Source organism: Oncorhynchus clarkii, chromosome 33 (assembly GCF_045791955.1).
Source record: "Oncorhynchus clarkii lewisi isolate Uvic-CL-2024 chromosome 33, UVic_Ocla_1.0, whole genome shotgun sequence".
Classification (NCBI taxonomy): Eukaryota; Metazoa; Chordata; class Actinopteri; order Salmoniformes; family Salmonidae; genus Oncorhynchus; species Oncorhynchus clarkii.
Window position 1 is genome coordinate 10,742,399 of NC_092179.1, and position 19,986 is coordinate 10,762,384.

Below are 19,986 nucleotides of genomic sequence, written 5' to 3' on the forward strand. Positions count from 1 at the left end.
TCTGGGACTGGGACGTTGTTTCGAAGTGCCAGTTCATAGGAAAGTTCTCTGCATTCGAAGCCCATGAAACTGGACCACGAGATTTGCGATTATGTTAAGCAAGCTCAGACTCCATGTCGTCAGATAAGACCTTCTGTGCCTCTGCTTCTCTATCATTGCCTCTCTTTCATGTTCGTTGTCTTTTTTTTGTCAATATACCTCTTGTCATTCAGTCCAATTTGTTCATCCCTTGCTGCTGCTCGAATGGACTTCTTCCCTTCTTTCACTTCCCTGGCTGCTCTTTCAAGAACCTCAAGGGGCCTGGACCCCTGCTTGTTTTATGTTTGTACACACGGTGCATGATGTCTGCTCTATAACAATAAAAATGGACTATCGTGAGTTCATATGCATGACACATTGCAAAGATACTATGCATATTAGGCATAAAACTGACTAAATGTCATCATCATTTGTATAGGGTATGGTGGCCATTGTCTCTCCTTACCCCAAGGGAAACATTTTGACTATATTAGCCCACACAACTGCAATGATGAACTTTCATGCTAGGTTTAGAATCTCGTGTTGTATACATCGGACCCCAACTGATAGAACCATCTTAAAATGATCTACTTTGGTTTAGATACCATCATAAAACCTAAAACACAATACATTAATGTGACTTTGTAAAAATCTGTGTTTTGGACCTAACTTGCTTACCACTTTTTCTATGTGGATTTTTCCTTCACCGACTCCATGAAATGATGACCTCTTTCTAAATACACTACCGGTCAAAAGTTTTAGAACACCTACTCATTCAAGTGTTTTTCTACATCGCAGAATAGTAGTGAAGACATCAAAACTATGAAATAACAAATATGTAATCATATTGTAACCAAAAAAGTATTAAACAAATCAAAATATATTTTATATTTGAGACTCTTCAAATAGCCACCCTTTGCCTTGATGACAGCTTTGCACACTTGGCATTCTCTCAACCAGCTTCATGAAGTAGTCACCTGGAATGCATTTCAATTAACAGGTGTGCCTTCTTAAGTTAATTTGTGGAATTTCTTTCCTTCTTAATGTATTTGAGCCAATCAGTTGTGTTGTGATAAGGTAGGGGGGTATACAAAAGATAGCCCTATTTAGTAAAAGACCATGTCCATATTATGGCAAGAACAGCTCAAATAAGCAAAGAGAAACGACAGGCCATCATTATATTAGGAGATGAAGGTCAGTCAATACGGCCAATTTCAAGAACTTCGAAAGTTTCTTCAAGTGCAGTCGCAAAAACCATCAAGCTCTATGATGAAACTGTCTCTCATGAGGACCTCCACAGGAATGGAAACCCAGAGTTAGCCCTGCTGGAGAGTGTACGTTCATTAGAGTTACCAGCCTCAGAAATTGCATCCCAATAGATCGACAGCACAGCAGCAATCCTCAGATGTCTCTCCTCTATTTGAAAATGCAATTTGCATATGTCAAGTAACAGACACATCTCAACATCAACTGTTCATGGTCGGATTGGTGCAAAGAAACCACTATTAAAGGATATCAATAAGAAGAAGAGACTTGCTTGGGCCAAGGAACAAAATCAATGGACATTAAACTGGTGGAAATTTGTCCTTTGTTCTGGAGTCCAAATTGGAGCTTTTGGGACTATCATTTTCAACAGGACAATGACCCAACACACCTTCAGGCTGGTTAAAGGCTATTTTACCAAGAAGGAGAGTGATGGAGTGTTGCATCAGATGACCTGGCCTCCACAATCCCCCGACCTCAACCACATTGAGATGGTTTGGGATGAGTCGGACCGCAGAGTGAAGGAAAAGCAGCCAACAAGTGCACAGCATATGTGGGAACTCCTTCAAGACTGTTGGTAAAGCATTCCAGGTGATGCTGGTTGAGAGAATGCCAAGACTGTGAAAATCTGTCATCAAGGCAAAGGGTGGCTATTTGAAGAATCTCAAATATAAAATATATTCTGATTTGTTTAACACTTTTTTGGTTACTACATGATTCCATATGTGTTATTTCATAGTTTTGATGTCGTCACTATTATTCTGCAATGTAGAAAATAGTAAACATAAAGAAAAACCCTTGAATAAGTAGGTGTTCTAAAACTTTTGACTGGTAGTGTAGTTGGTCACATGATTCATTTTGTGTATGGTTTAGAAACAATGGGTGGCTCAACTAACACTTTGGCTCAGTTTACCCCATTCTCCCCTACTAGTCATGCACCACATAAAATGACTGCCATTCACTCCATTGAGAGTTTTATTATGAGCTATGTCCCTGTTGTCAGAGTGTGTGTGTGTGTGTGTGTGTGCAGTCCCCTGGGTCAACTCTGAAGGTCTGAGCATGGGTGGTAAAAGTGCGAAGCCAGCTTAAGGACAACTTCCTTCACAATTCATTCATCCCTGAAAATGGAGTTGGCTCCTTTCTGAAAGCTAGGGGGTGATGGCCGCTGAAGCCTTGACAAAGTAAGGGCACTTTAGAAGTCGAGAACTTCTCATTATGAGAAGCTTAATGATGTTTTACGTGATTCATCCCAGGAGTTATTACAAGGAAGTAACTACTTAATAAATGCATGTTATGACAAAATGGCACCAAAAGGGAAAGCAACTCGTCCTAAATGTCTCCAGGACCTGATGCACAGAGGGTGTGGGAATCCAGACTATCTGTTCCAAACCACTGATAAACCACACAGGAACGGAGCTTCTGAACTTCAGGACTCCGACAGGCGAGATATATCTCATTCTCCAAGGTGAGGGATAACCTCTCTGACCCAGCAGGAACATCCGTTTGTAGAACAATGTGTTCAAACCCCCCTGGGACTCAGTCCGAGCGCGAGCTCTAATAGGTACATATATCCATTTTCTTCCTGCACCCTCATCTCATTTCCCTCCTTATTGCTTCAAGACTCCCTGGAAGAGAGGGTCGAAGAAAGGACAGACGTGTGAATTCAGCCAACCAGACGCGGGATGCTGCGAGCGCCGTGCCTGGATCTCTGACGCTATTGGCTGTTCTCTGGAGAGCCGGGGTTGTTCCGAAATTAATGAGTGTTGAGCAGAAAGCACCATGTCTCTGTGACAGCTGATCGAGGGGGAGATGCGCCGTTAACCACCGTGGAAAAGGACACGGGGGATAGAGGCTCTTCTACCAACCCAACAGCTCTCTCTGCTTGTGGACTTTCCGTTTTCTGATAGGGAACAACACTGGGAAGAAGGAAAAGCTGGAGCTGGTCTCTCCAACTGCGTAAAAATAAGAAGCCGTCTAGGCTTGTCTGCGTTGCGCGCTTTCTCTCCTCCGTCTCTGGACCAGTGCACTAGATGGGGGTATAGGGAATACATATCGGTCGATGAAGATGACTACTGCGGGTGAGTTCCCCCCTTTCTCCAATATGTATACAGTCATCTAGAGAGCAGATATGTGGAGCGTATTCCATATCGCCACTGTTGCACTACGTATTTCCAAGAAGTTAACGGGAAATATCTGGTTTGGGGAAGGCTTTGACGACACAGTAAATAATAGTATAACGAGAAAGGTGTTGCTAAGCTATATAAAATAGTATGTATCAAAATGGTTACCGTTGTGTTTTACTGCAAATGTAACAATCGGACAAGCATGATAGCTTGGAAGGTTACTACTGATTGTTCTCGAACCTTCAGACGCAGGAAAGCTTTTGCGCAACTGCAGAATGTGCTTTATAATGGAAATAGAATATGAATGAATTCACACCAAAAAGATACGACGTCGAATGTATATATATATATACACATATGAAACAGGTGGATTTGTGCGTATATTTATGCTATGATGTGCGTCCTGTTGCTGATGCATTTAGAGAGCGCGCACACAAGGCACGTCTAGAAACCCTCAGAATGGTGGCAAACTCTCCCTCCCCTCTCGCTTTGCTCTCCGTTGAATCATCCTGTTGCTATCAAAGATAACTCGTTCTCAGTAGCTACCTGCCACGAAATAACTAATAGGCCTATCCCGGGGCTGTACGCAACACACATAAAACACACGCAAACCCACACACTCCCACGATGCATGGTGCATCAGATAGATCCATTCGCTTCAGCACCATTTCTGCACGTTGCATCCGGAGCTTTTGCGTAATTACCCCTGTCACGGCGAGACATTTTAGCTGCAGAGCATAGACCACATTGAACACAATCACTTAACCACATATCTGCGGAGCCTGACCTACACCTTGCAGGAATTAGAGAGAGAAGCAGCGAGTCTCTAATCCCTTAACTGCATTGGGGCGTTTCTCTCTCTCTCTCTCTCTCTCTCTCTCTCTCTCTCTCTCTCCAAACGATAACCTCTCCAACGCTCATGGAATATTCCAATGAGAGGTCAACATGTAAGGTTTACTATAATGTCTCCTATATATGAGGCACAGTTGTCCATTGACAGTGTTTACCCTGTTGCTGGATCAGTGAGTCAGTCTACCTTGGTGCTTCTGAACACCAATGGAGTTTATACTGAACATGGGCACAGTGGGTCCAGAACCCCCCTCTTCCAGACAGAAGCCAAACCAACAGCTATTCAATATGAAATGATATAGCATTGCTCAATGCTCACCATGAAACCTAACCACCATTGTAGCATTGTAATTGGCCTCTGATGGAGCCATCTTCATCCTGTGGTGGGAAAATGGCAGACCAAACAGTGTGCCTGGCAGGCCTATCCAAGGCCACCACATCCTATCGCTCTGTGTAGCAGAGTATTAGCACAGTAGCCGGTCTCCATGTAACACAATTCATATGTAGACTGGTCTACTGTACAATGCATACAGTACTGTTGACCTTACATTTTGATGTTGTCATCAGAGCTCTGTGTAAGTTTATAGATGGGTTGGTTGTTTAGCAACATGGGGCAAACCAGACGGGGTTGGCTTAGACTGTTAACAACATTTAGTCTCCAAATGTTCATTGGAAACATAAATGCATTTGTACAGTGAGCACTTGTTGTCTCTCAAATTCATCATCACAGTTTTTTTTTAAATGTTTTTGCAGAAGCTTTGCCATATTAGCATAGACATGACATCAGTCAAAACACCTCAAAACAAGACATGGTATCAATAACAAGATACGACGAGCTGAAACGAGCCACGTACAATTCCCCACATGGTAGGTTCTTGTCATTGTTGATAGCTTTCTGACCAGTAAGAATCATAACAAAACGCTCCTTCGTCCACGTCGAATGCGTGCACATTATTTTTGTGACGTTGTCAGCCAACCCATCTATAATCCCCTTCTCTTTAAATGAGTATTTCTATTCACTTTACTGAGTTAATCTGTAATGCTATGTGTTTAGCCTGGGATTTTAAGAGTCGGAGCCCTAAACATATAATTACTTCTCCCTCTCAGGTGGGAATAAAAATCCTCAAGTCAAATGGTGTTTTAATTTAGTTCAAAATACATCATTGCTTTTTTCCCCAACAACTCTTTTTTTCCCCAACAACTAGGGCTACATTACATTGGGCCTATATGAAACCGGATTTAAATAGGTTTCTCTCATACAGTAGCCTAATACAGTGAAGTGTGCCAGCGTGTGGGTGTATGTATTTAGAGGAGAATTTACATGTACCCTGAGTGCAATTTTCTAGGCTATCTATCTATGAAGAGGAGCAAAGATGTGTGGGTTTAACTCTCAGTCCTATACTCAATGTCAAAATACACTGCGCCTTACGACTTGTTAGTTGCATAATGATGTATTACAAGAAGCCCCTGGTTTGATTCTGATACCTGAATACACAGCATGGAAACAGTGGTGCAGACAGACAGCTAGAGGGGAAGAGTTCAGAGCATTCAAGCACACACGTATAGCAACAGCCCAACATAGCTGACAGCCTTCTGTTTACAAACAGATTTGGGTTGGGCACACATTAAGAACAGCAAGTATGCATTCAAAATCCAAGTGTTGTTTTTTACCTGGATCAATGACATTTAAAATGTTCTAATCCTGTCTGAAAAGGTTGTTGAAATGTAGCGATACCCTTTCATCCGTTGAAAGGTAACTCCTAAAGTCTCAGGGAAAATAGATTTTAATCAGAGACGGAACATGATAAGAGGGACCTATGCAAATAGCCTTTTCAAATCGAGGAGAGACATCTGAGGATTGCTGCTGTGCTGTCGATGTGTTCCGTAATATTCAAGATTAATATGTGTAGCCCTGGATACACTAATGAGAAGCTATTGCTTAGGAGTGACACGATACCACTGAGACCCAGGCAGACGCGCAATCGTGAGCTACCCAGACGGAGTGATGGATTTACGGAGACGCAGACACATGCATCATAGACTTACACACGCACGCAGACACACACACACACACACACACACGCGTACAGTGGACATGCATGCACACGTACGCTCGCACGCAGAAACACACTGACACACACTCCCCTGGGTATGTACTTGGGACAGTGAAGCTAATAGTTTACATTTGGCGCTGAACTCCAGCATGTTGGATTTGTGATTTAAGTGTTTCATATGAGGCTATCGGACCAAATGTACAGAATTATTTGAGGGTATTTCATAAATATCAAGTATTAAGAAATGAAATAACTTTACGTATCTAGTCCCCCCCCCCCCCCCCGTTTGAAGAAGTCATAAGTATTTGGAAAAATTCAGTTAAAGTGTATTACATTTGTCAACGGTTTCAGTATTTGGTCCCATGTTGTGTTAGTCATTGCATGCTACGTACATCAAGTTTATGGTATTGAAACTATGCATGTCCTATTCACCTGAGATATTGTTGCGGACACAAGTCAATCATTTACGGGTCCATTCACTCACAATAACCAATAGCCAAAAGTTGCGCCTCTACAAACGTGTTGGTTGCATTTGCAGTTCGTTTTGGTTGTTTGTTTTGCCCAATAGGAACTGAATGGTGAATGTATTGTGTCATTTTGGAGTACATTTTATTGTAAATAAAAATAGATGTTCTTGAACACTTCTACATTAATGTGGATGCTACCATGATTCTAGATAATCATGAAGGAATCATGACTAATGATGCTAACCTCCTCTGTTATTGATAATGGTGAGAGGTCAGATGGTTTTGTTGTAGCCTCTGAATGGCTTCTCAATCATCTTTATTAATGATTCATTCATCATTTTTCAAAATCATGGCATTATCGTGATTCGGTAAGAAGTGTTCAGAAACGTCTTATCTACTCACTTGGAAAGAAAATGACTCTGGTCATCATTCACCATTCAGTTACTAACTAAAAACATAAAGTGCTTTCATTTGTAAATGGTATAACAGATATGTATAAACGTACCCTCAAATTAAAATGTGACATTCTATACTGTCGCCTCATATCAAATCATTTGATTTCAAATCCAACATGCTGGACTATATACATTTATAATTTGAGCTTGACTGTCCAAATGCATACGGAGGGCAGGGAATGTGCACGGTTACTAGACAACATCAGTAAAGACAGACCTCTAGCGAGCCAATTCAGACCTGATATCGCAAACCATCTTGCATTTCTAGGTGCCTACGCAGGCCTGTTCGGAGCCCAGGCGAATGGAAACAATAGGTACCTTAGAATAACCAGAGCCATTAAATCATAGTGAAGAAGGCCGAGCTGAAATGAAATGCGTTTCAGTGGCGTGTAAAGATTGATTCTGTCTGCTGAAGGAAACCTCGTCCCTGCAGGCTTGTGGCCTCTTGACCAGATATATATTATTTATATAAATATAGATAGCTGTGCATCTATCTCCAAGGGAGGAAACATGCCACATTTGCACCTGCAGATTCAATTTCCTCCCGGCTTGGAGTGATATCGCTGCCTCCTTTCATTCTGGTTAACAACAGCAAGGAGAATTATGTAGATGAGTGACCTTTATTCAACTAGGCAAGTCAGTTAAGAACAAATTCTTATTTACAATGACGCCCTACCAAAAGGCCTCCTGCTGGGATGGGGGCTGGGATAAAATATATATATATATATATATATATATATAGGACAAAATACACATCACAACAAGAGAGACAACACAAGACCTAAGACAAAAACATAGCAAGGCAGCAACACATGACAGCACAGCATGGTAGCATTCGATTTCATTAGGGAGATAAATAAGTGTTCGCCATGTTTTTCACCTTATCAATGTCTGACTTAGCGCAGTTATAAAAGGATGCCTTATTCTGTCATTCAGATGGGCTAACTTCCCTGTGCACATGTGCTTATACACGTGCATGTGTGTGTGTGCCTTGGCATGCATGTGTCCGTTCGTGTGTGGTCTGTAGTTGCCTGTAGGCGAATGTTTGTGTGCATGTGATTTTTGTGTGTGTGCTCTCTGTTTCTCCCTTACTCAGCCCAAGGGCACTGGCTGTAGAGCAAGAGAGGCACGCGGCTGAGCTAGGCTGAGCTCAGACCTGGGGTGTCCTGTGGTTAATTTGGAACATTGATTCCACATTAACTGTTAACTCGCTGCTGATTTGCGGCCATGCAAGAGCAGGTGTAAAGGGAAACATTTTCCCCTTTTCACACCACCACACAAAACGTAATTATGCACACACACTGCATAGTAGCCAGCATTTAATGGACTCTCCCCTGACCTTAGAAAAAAAGTGTAATGGCAAATCAATGAGGTGAAGGGCAGGGGAAGGGACAGGAAGCTCACAAAGCCACCCACCAATGCGCTTATCCATGCAGCACATAGCCAGCCAGGCAGACAGGCATGGAGACTGGGAGGGAATCAGACGGTCAAACAGGCAGGTCAGGGAGACACAGTGCCTTTCCTCTATTGGAGATAGTGATGCTAATGGGTTGAATGGAGAAGAGGGGAGGAGTGGAGGTGGAGAGGAGAGGAACCCACTATGGTGGTTTCATTTGGGGAAGAGAAGAATGAGAGAAAGCAGGATGAGAAGAGAGAAGGTAATGAGAGAGAGAGAGAGAGAGAGAGAGAGTAGGATGAGAAGAGAGAAGGGAAGGGAGATATTAGAGAGAGCGAGCGCGGAGAGGAAGAGAGAGAGAGGGAGGAGGGGTGAAGAGAGAGAGTAGGATGAGAAGAGAGAAGGGAAGGGAGATATTAGAGGGAGAGAGCGGGAGAGGAAGAGAGAGAGAGGGAGGAGGGGTGAAGAGAGAGTAGGATGAGAAGAGAGAAGGGAAGGGAGATATTAGAGGGAGAGAGCGGGAGAGGAAGAGAGAGAGAGGGAGGAGGGGTGAAGAGAGAGTAGGATGAGAAGAGAGAAGGGAAGGGAGATATTAGAGGGAGAGAGTGGGAGAGGAAGAGAGAGAGAGAGGGAGGAGGGGTGAAGAGAGAACCTTTGAGGATTATAACCAATGGATCAGAATTCCTGTGAACCATTTCTTAAATACACAAGCCATTTCTCCTGCAAAAAGGAGGCAATTCCTCTGCTGCCCTACTTTCCAGTTACGTATGACCTTTATGTCGGGGAAACAGTTTTAGCCCTGCCAGGGTAATGTCTACCTTTCAGCAGATATCATACTTCCTTGTTACCGGCTAAATGGTATAGGCTACATAATCACATCCCTGAGGGCCAATATGTTCCCTTTCAACACCTACGATAGATGCAGTACATCCACTGTTTCATTTTGGGAATCTACTGTACATCCCGGGAGTTTTTCTATCCCATGATCAGAACAGAATGTAATGTTTATTTCATACATAACACAGTACCTTTCGTTTCTTACATCATATCAACTAGCGACTGCACACTGCCAACGTAATGATCTCTATATTCCTCACCTTTCGATCCCAGCCTAATTTGACCACGTTTCTAATGCTGTTGAGAAATATCCATTTGATCAACATTTTGTTAATCTAACGCAACATCCCCGTTCCACCTCCATACTAATAAATACATTGGCATAAACAAGTGGCAGGTACATGTTCAAAAGTAATCCTCTCCAGATCCCCCCTCATCTCCACTTGACCCCAGCCGACCTCCCCAGACTAGGGTTTCACTTAAAACAAGCAGTTAGCCACAAAACTAACAGTGCAGGCTGGCTGCTTGAGGATGAGCTGAGTTACCGTCACAGAGTCCGGACAGAATTCTTCCGCTTCTCTATGTTCACTACGTACCTCGGTCTGAGACTGCCATCGTTGAAGTCGTTTGGGGTAATGAGAAAACGAGGGGTGTTGTACAAAACAAAGTCATCAGTTATTGGGTCATCTCTAAACCAATCAGAGTATCAAAGCCAATAAAGAATTTTCAAAATGCTGCTTTCTAGGACCAATTGGAACAGTTGGAATGTGTTGGTCTTCTAGAAATCATTGGGGATGTACTCTGATCCATACTCATTAAGGAGAAGAAACTATTGTCTCTCGGCATGGTGTATGGCAGTGACAAGGCATTCCTAGTCGATCCCCAAACATCTCTGTAAAAAACTACAACGACAAAGCCTTGCGTTCCTATTTTTTGTATAAGTTTCACGCTGTTGTTGGTAGGTGCAGTTGATTCAGCAGCCCTAGCGACTAGATATGTATCTAGTCCACTCATTTGAAGGCGTCATAAATATTTGGACAAATGTATTTATAGTGTATTACCTTTAGTCAAAAGTTTAGTATTTGGTACCCATTTGTGGATTAGATACATAAAGTGCCTTCATTTCAAATTAAAGGTGACGTTCTGTACTGTCACCTCATATAAAACATTTGTTCTCAAATCCAAAATGCCGTAGCGAAGAGCCAAATGAAAAGTTTTAGTACATAGGACACTGGCCTGGACACATTGGAAGCAGTAGCGACAAATCCAGATTTCTATTTCTCCCTTCGCCATGTCGTTCTGTTGACGCTGCACTGCATCAGGACTCTGATTAGGAGCATCCGTCTTATAATTCCATTTGGCTTCGGTATTAACCGCATTCCTCTTTGTCTGAGAACCGCGAGGCGTTATGCAAGTTATTGCCACTTAACGCCAAACAAGCTCCAGTTTTCCCTCCTCCCCTCTTTGTTCCTTGGAACTCTTGTTTTCACCTCAGCTTAAATGGGTTAAGGCTGATTTCCCTCATCTGTCTTGGGCTAAGGTGTTTAATGCCATTACGACTTCCTCAGGTCACTGGAGGTTAATGTGAAGGTTTTGAGACCCTGGCAGTCATTTTTTAATTTTTTTTTACTATTTTCCCTATTTCTTCCTGTTAACTACTGGTAATTGAACAGTATATTGTGGGGGAAATGAATTCTGTATTGAAAGGGGGGAAAACCAACTTGACCTGATTTCACACTGACATGTTAGTTCAAGTGCTGTAAACACTTGAATTCTGGTCTACGGACAGTAGTTAAGTGTACGAGCCTTTTGCCACACACGCTGTTGCAGGCTGTGTGTAGTGTGTAGTTTACAGGTGCTAGAGGATATTCTTCCCTTACACGGTGCGTGGGGTAGTATTTCCAACATGTCCACTTTCTCACGTTTGGATTATAAGGCTAGGAGACTGAACACCGCTGAATGGGCTACTTAAACCTAGCGATTTCGTATCGTCATCTCTTTTACACCATTTTCTTATGAAGCAGGCATTGTCCTAAACGTTTAAAATACTGTAGCCTGGCTTGAAGGTGCTGTCGGTGTCACCTCCAATTCCCCATTTCTCTGTCCCCAGACGAATGTCTCTTAATGTTCTGCTGAACAGTAGAGCAGCAGAGCACGGAGACATTCTCCTCACCGTTGGGTCATGAATTAAACATTAGTAAGTGGACTTACTTAACATTATTAAGTTACAGACATAATGTTGAAGTAATTCAGGTATTTTGTTTCTAACATGAAAGGGGTCACCATCAGCATAACAGCAGAGAGAGCACGGGCGTTGAATTAGGTTCAGTTTAGAAGGGATGTCTGAACATTTCGAAGCTTATTGTTGATTGAACAGTATCGCAAAAGAGCACATCACCAATAACACCCGTCTCTCAACATTCTGTGTGATGTTTCAATTCATTTATTAAATAGGACGCTCGATGCACACTCATACAATAGATCATCTGACTTCCCTAAAGTACTGGTACTCGGGAAGTTTAGCCTTGTCCAAAAGTGAAGGCTAAACACCTGTATTATTTATGATTATGTGTGGAGGGAAAAGCAACAGCGTTGCAGTGTGTGGAATAGTTCTAGCCCTCTTGTCATTCATTACACAACGGGAGAGGCTAAGAAAATATTATGCATGGGGTGAACACAACCAGGAATAAATTGTAGGGCAAATCTTCCATTTTCATGAATCAAGTCCAATTTACTCACACATGAGTAAGTACTGAGCAAACGCTGTTGTGTTATCCAGGCCCACCACACCATTTGAATCCACCTCTAACCTCAAAATAATCATACAATAGGCTACATTTCATGTGTAGGAGGGATTTTAAAGAACAGACGCTAAAATGGACATGAACACAGTGCTTTGCTCCGCTGTACAATCAACACCTCAGCACTTTAGGCTACCTTGCTAACCATTCCAACATCCGGATGCCATATCACCGCACCAAATCTGAAGGAATCCAGGAAGAAAGTAAATGTTCCATTGAATGTATGGTGTGGCAGCTCCTTCTTTTGTCTTTTCTTTTTTTTTACAGACCCCCAGATACCTCAATCTGACTGTATGTTCAAAGCCTCCATTTTGTGGCTGCTGTGAAGGGGCCCGGTTGACTCGCAAAGATATTGATCACCCAATGGAAGTCATATCCAATGAAAGTCTTATTTAGCCAATTTGCAGGCAAGGTGGGTGACTAACACTATAACAACGCAGCAGACCCTAAGGGATCCAACAATGGCTACCCGCTCTGATGGAACATGCGATGGATGCAGTAACGCTTAGCCCAGACACATTAAGGGGCCTCTAATTGTGATTAGTAAACACAGGGATAAGAGGAAACAGGGGGTGAGAACCCAAAAACACCATAGAAGAACATTACAGTTGGAAGTGAAGATTTAGCACAGAGCGATACGATGAGAGTCATTGCTTCCCGAGGGAAAGCGAGGGTAACCATGTTTTTCAGAGTGCTCTGGGTATACCACTTATTAAAGTGCCAGGTGCCCGCCACCTTCTCTCGCCGCTCTTCCACCCTCACCCCTCGTCCTACCTCATCGAAAACCACATTCTCAGCCACACACTCCAACAGTGGGCAGTGTTTTGCCATCGTGGCTGACTGCGGTGTTTTTGTAGCACCGTTCGGACTTGCTCATCTCCATCGTAGTCTCGGAGCACTGGGGTGGAAACAGAAATGAGGATGATGGAATGTCTCTGGTGCAGTGCACCCCTCCTCTCTCTCTCTCTCTCTCTCGTTCCCCCTATATTTCTCTCTTTCTCCCTTTCCCTTTTTCTTCTCTCCGTCTTGTGGCTCTGTCTGGCGTTTTGTTGCTCTGCAGCCCAGGTTATGACAAGCACCATCAAACCCAGTTGTTCAGTAAAAAGTGTTTATGTATGACAAATGACAAAGAGCAGCAGCCTAACTGTAGAGAGGGAAGCAAAGAGAGGAAACAATATACAGAAACGCAGCAATATTTTGTGAAAGTGCATGCTGATAAATATTCATTTTCATAGCGTGAAGTGTTCATGAGTACTTATAAATGAAAGAGGTACTTTTTACTTCATTTGCTTCATGTTTTTCCCATCCGTATTTTCCCTAGTGATAAACATTATGTATATAAAAGTATGTGGACACCCCTTCAAATTAGTGGATTCGGCAATTTCAGACACATCCGTTGCTGACAGGTGTATAAAATCGAGCACACGGCCATACAATCTCCATAGACAAACATTGGCAGTAGAATGGCCTTACTGAAAAGTTCAGTGACTTTCAACGTGGTACTGTTATAGGATGCCGCCTTTCCAACAAGTCAGTTCGTCAAATTTCTGCCCTGCTAGAGCTGCCCTTGTCAACTGTAAGTGCAGTTGTTGTGAAGTGAAGACATCTAGGAGCAACAACGGCTCAGCAGCGAAGTGGTAGGCCACGCAAGCTCACAGAACGGGACCGCTGAGTGCTGAAGCACAACACTCACTACTGAGTTACAAACTGCCGCTGGAGCTTCATGAAATGGGTTTCCATGGCTGAGCAGCCACGCACAAGCCTAAGATCGAAGATAGACTCTGGAGCAGTGGAAACATGTTCTCTTGGAGTGATGAATCACGCTTCACAATCTGGCAGTCCAGTGGACGAATCTGGGTTTGGCAGATGCCAGGAGAACGCTACCTTCCCCAATGCATAGTGCCAACTGTAATGTTTGGTGGAGGAGGAATACTGGTCTGGGCTGTTTTTCATGGTTCGCGCTAAGCCCCTTAGTTCCAGTGAAGGGAAATCTTAACGCTACAACATACAATGACATTTTAGAGGATTCTGTGCTTCCAACTTTGTGGCAACAGTTTGGGGAAGGCCCTTTCCTCTTTCAGCATGACAACGCTCCCATGCACAAAGTGAGGTCCATATACAGAAATGGTTTATAGAGATTGGTGTGGAAAAACTTGACTGGCCTACACAGAGCCCTGACCTCAACCCCATTGTACACCTTTGGGATGAATTGGAACGCAGACTGCGAGCCAGGCCAAACAGACATAAAAATGGTATCCATGAGTTCATCTGACTCTTGATAAAGGGCCACATTGCCAAAATCCTGAAGTATCCCGTTAAGCCTATGCAACCTGCCATTTAAGAATTGAATAAAGACTTCCTGCTTTAACTCTAAAGGCACTCAATCCTCCTAAATGTATCCTTTAATGCTATATCAGGAGGGCACAGAACTGACCCCAAATTATATGCAATAGGTCAAGCAGATCTAAATCCATGCTGATGTGTCTTGAAGGGCCGTGCAATGTAAATGTCAACACACATCCATGTGCCTCTATAACAAATGTCAATGTGCCTAAATCCCCTTTTGTATAATGAACCCAGGTTTTCTGTCATGGTATTTACAGTTTTTCTCCCCCTCTTCTTTTACAGGTGGGAATGGACTCATTTAAACAATGCTGGGAGCTAGTAACGACGTCGAGAGATGGATGTGATTCATCTTCAAAAGAAAGCAGAGCGTTAATGGAGGCTAACCCAGATGTGCTTAGCAGGACCGTAGCTTCCTGAGGTATATGTTCATCGTAATCTACTTGGGCCTGCACAACCAAAGTCTTGACCCCAACCCGTATGCCCAGGAGGGAAAATTGAGCGGCCACACCAGCACAACTACAACAAAACAAAAGCCCCCTGGGATACCCTCCCTACCAGTGGGGGGTAGTGAGTCGCTATAGCAACAGCAACAAATGATTAATTATTTGTGAAGTTAACAGCTCAGACCACTTAATCTACAAAGACCAATTACTTACTGGAGGGAATCGGGCCAATATGAAGGACGTGTCATTTGTGGATCGTTTCTTCGTGGGCCTTGCCATGACTGCCTTTGTTCTGGCCTCTGAGGAGAGAGTCGATTGCCCTCAGCTATGTGTGTGTGAAATCAGACCCTGGTTCTCTCCCAGCTCCGTCTACATGGAGGCCCCAATTGTTGACTGTAATGACTTGGGACTTTTCACTCTGCCTGGGAGATTACCAATGGACACACAAGTGCTATTGCTGCAGACCAACAACATTGCAAAGATTGAGAAACCTTTGGATTACCTGGCCAACATCACAGAGATTGACTTGTCGCAAAACAACTTATCTTCAATGAGTGACATCCACCTCGGGCGGCTGCCTCAGCTGCTGTCCTTACACATGGAGGAGAACTGGATACGCCAGCTCCCAGATAGCTGCCTGGCAGAGCTGGCCAACCTTCAGGAGCTTTACATGAACCACAACCTGATCTCATCCATCTCCCCCACAGCGTTCCAGGGCCTCCACAATCTCCTCCGGCTCCACCTCAACTCCAACAAGCTGCAGACGATGAGTAGTGAGTGGTTCGACACCATGCCCAATCTGGAAATACTCATGATTGGGGAGAATCCGATAACCTCCGTTCAAGACATGAACTTCAAGCCCCTTCGTAATCTCAGAAGTCTAGTTCTGACCAGGATGAACCTATCGCAGTTACCCGACGGCGCTCTATCTGGCCTCGACAACTTGGAGAGCATCTCGTTCTACGACAACACCTTTCCCGAAGTTCCCCACGCAGCTCTGCGGAACTTAAAGAACCTCAAGTTTCTGGATCTTAACAAGAATCCCATCGGGAGGATACAGAGGGGAGATTTTGCAGACATGCTCCACCTCAAAGAGCTGGGAATTAACAGCATGCCGGAACTGGTTTCTATCGACAGCTTCGCCCTAAACAACCTCCCCGAACTGACTAAGATCGAGGCCACCAACAATCCCAAGCTCTCCTACATCCACCCCAATGCTTTCTACAAACTGCCCAGGCTGGAGACGTTGATGCTGAATGGGAACGCGCTTAGCGCCCTACACAGGATTACTGTAGAGTCTCTCCCCAACCTGCGGGAGGTGAGCATGCACAGCAACCCCATCCGCTGCGACTGTGTGGTCCGCTGGATGAACATGAACAAGACCAACATACGCTTCATGGAACCGGATTCTCTCTTCTGTGTGGAGCCTCCTGAGTACGAGGGCCAGCACGTGCGGCAGGTCCACTTCAGGGAAATGACAGAGATCTGTCTGCCTCTCATCTCCCCTGAAAGCATGCCCGGGCACGTTAGCGTTGACAACGGGAGTTCTGTGTCGCTCCACTGCCGGGCCTTTGCCGAACCCGAACCGGACATCTACTGGATCACGCCTTCTGGTACCAGGGTCCTGCCCAATACCGTTTCAGATAAGTACTACATGCACCCAGAAGGAACATTTGACATTTACGACGTAACAGAGAACGAGGCTGGACTGTACACCTGTGTTGCCCACAATCTAGTCGGCGCAGACCTGAAGTCAGTCTCTGTGGAGGTGGATGGATACTTCCCCCGACCTGCCAACGGCTCTTTGGATGTCAACATCAAATCAGTGCAGACCAACTCGGTCCTGGTGGCCTGGAAAGCCGCCCATGGCGGTCTGGCTCCTAACATAAAGTGGTACACGGCTTCCGACCCCAACCGCCCGACCATGGCGTTCACTGCACGCGTACCGTCTGATGTGAAAGTGTACAATCTCACACATCTGACTCCCGCCACCCAGTACAAGGTGTGCGTGGACATCCGCGGCATCCTCTACAAACACGACACCAAATGTGTCAATGTCACCACAAAGGGATTAGAGCTGGCGGCCAAGGACACTGAAAAGTGGCACGCGGCAGTAATCGCTGTCTTTGGTGTGCTTCTCGCCGTGATTTCAGTGGCCTGTCTGCTTATTTATGTGTCTCTGAGGAACCACCACCTTTGTGGGGATTTAAAGAAATGCCGCTCCAAAGTGTCCCTGACGCCGGTGGCTGGCCTGCACTCTCCTTTTACGAGGCTGTGGGTCTCAGGGAAAGGACTGCCAACCGCGGTGGAAGTGAAACCCACAGTCATAAATGTATCTGACAATGCCTTTTAAAGAACTATACCCCCCGTGGAGCTTTACCACACAACCGCAAAGAATGGACAAGGTGTATGAAAAAGGAGAAGCCTGCAGTAAACTGTTTTAAAATGTGCATCTGCATCCTTTAAGCTTTTGACTCTGACATTCTGGGAAAATATACACCATCGTTGAATTGAGGAGTAACCGGTAGGAGGGAGACAGACCACTCTCTCGGTTACAACATAGTGTCTGACATGGCGGCTTTATAACAATTCAATTGCTTTATCAAGCTAACACCAACAGGGAGATTGTTTTCCCGGCTAAAACACACCGTTTCGACATCCCTGGGTTCTTCACAGAGTACACATAGAGGAAGAGAGGATGAGGACGATGGTGTTCTCTCTCTCTCTTGTAATTGACTGCTAAGTGTGTTCTCTCCTGGCGGTCCCCAAGCAATAGCGTCTGTGCTGTACAACATCCATAGGCGAGCTAGAGATGACAACTGTCTATAGCGGAGGAACTATGTAGTAGAATAGACGATGATAATAATGACTATGGTGTAAAACATTTGATGAATATACCCTTTTTTCTATTTAGAAAGAGAGGATTTGTGTTTTTTTCATGGATAAATTGTTATATATTCTATCCGCTAATGTAAACATAAATCCTCTGGTGTAATATCTGGACAGTAAACTGGTGTGATATTAATAATGGCAGAAACAAATCACTCTCATAATAACAACATCATCATGCTAAATACAATGATACTGCGTATGGGTACAGTATATAGAGAGGGCATTTATAAGAAAGGGTTGTTTGCAAGTGTTTGCAGAAGAATTTAAGGAATTGTGACGAGGCAGACGTTGAGTTGATGGTGAGTTCATGGTCTGAATGTTGTTGTCTGTCCTGACATCTCCTAGAGAGGAATGACGAACAGTGGTTTCCCGCTGGGCAAAAACTGGTTAAATCAACATTGTTTCCACTTAATTTCAACAACAAAAAATTTAATGTGATGACGTTGACTCAACGTGGAACACTGATTGGATTTGAAAAAATGGCATCAACAGGTATTTTGTCTTTCCCCCCCAATTTTTTACCTAAAACAATGACCTGGTGGAATTTTTTGTTGATTTCCCATTTAATTCACATTAGTTGATAACTCAACCAAATGAAAATCAAAACTAGACGTTGAACTGACGTCAGTGCTCAGTGGGTTGTTATGCCCCGGTAAGTGCCTACTACAAGAAGTACACAGGAAGTACACAGGAAGTACATAAGAACAACTGCAGAGAAATAACAACAAGGCCATGTCATATCTTCAGACTCACAAGCTAATCTCAAGTACTTTTAGTGAAAATACATTCTTAGTATTTTTGGCATATAAACATTTGAAAAACGTTGTGTTCTTGCTTTGGGTGTAAAAGTATTAAAGCCATTTTTATATTGACTGTACTGTCTGTGATATCTGGGCACAGCTGGGACTGAGATAAGAATCTGTGCTGAGAAAAATAATAATAAACGTCAACGTTTCTTTGCAATCATAGGGTTACTTCCGCCTCTCCCCTTTCTTCAGAGTGCTGAAAGAATTGTATTATCACTCTACATGATAATCATCACAGTGGACTTGATGAAAACACTATACAGCCTTGTGATGTGACATTTCCTGCAACCTTTTGTGTTCCTGACCTTTATATTGCCAGAAAACCTTGATAATGATCACACAGCATTTCATATAAGAGCAAAAAAGCCTGTTTTAACACAATGTGAATATACTGTATTATATGAGTTTGTGTATGTATTTGAGCCTACATTGTTATTCTCAGATACACCCTAATACAGCCTCATTAACTGGCTCATTAGGAACATGTTCATTCTTTAGACAGAGGTCCGTGGTCTGAAAAAGCCCAGCAAGGTCAGTAAAAAGTAACACAGTAACACAGAACCAGAGCGGAAAGACATAATGTCCCAATGACAACGCTCTGCAAGGGAAGTCTGCCGGTTAAATCTCGGTCCAAAGCAGTCGAAATCGGGGAAATCGCATTATATTTGTTTCATTAAGGATCCGATGCTGGAGTCCCGAACATAAAAATACCATGACGTGATGAATGTTTGTCAGGGGCAGAGTGACATGGAGGATTTATCAGACAGGACCCGCCTCATACATCACTGCAGCCTTCAGCACCATGGACAGGGCTTTTAGAGCTCAGCCATTTGTCACAGACAAAGGGAGCTAAAATATGTCCAGAGCCCCTCCGCTCAGGTAGTGGCTCAGGTCAGACTGAGCTGAACCTTGACAGTCTGCCCCCGTCTGACGCACACAGAGGCACACACAGACTGCATACATGCACGCAAGGTACACACACAAACATACACATACACACACTACTTGTGATATCTTTACCTTGGAGACATCATGAGGTGCTACTGTGGCTAAAATATGTGTGCTCTATGTGCCCACAAGGAGAACAGTGTGTTCTTAGAAGAACAAACAGCTCATGGGGTATTGTTCTTTTTTATCACGAACCCATGATTTGATTACATCCTTGGATGAACAGACTCAAGACTTATCCACAAATTCATTTCTGCCCTCTGTCTACACCTCTCTCCCTCTCTCTCT

The 19,986-nt window shown here is 43.8% G+C and overlaps 1 protein-coding gene across 1 annotated transcript; it reads left to right on the plus strand.

The window, feature by feature from the left end:
• The first annotated feature begins 3,062 nt into the window (after window positions 1-3,062).
• On the plus strand, window positions 3,063-18,912 carry LOC139393232 (leucine-rich repeat neuronal protein 3-like). The gene is made up of 2 exons (XM_071141686.1): window positions 3,063-3,359; window positions 14,892-18,912. The coding sequence occupies exon 2, from the start codon at window positions 15,285-15,287 to the stop codon at window positions 17,403-17,405; it is 2,121 nt and encodes a 706-aa protein (XP_070997787.1). The 5' UTR covers window positions 3,063-3,359; window positions 14,892-15,284; the 3' UTR covers window positions 17,406-18,912.
• Window positions 18,913-19,986: the final 1,074 nt, after the last annotated feature.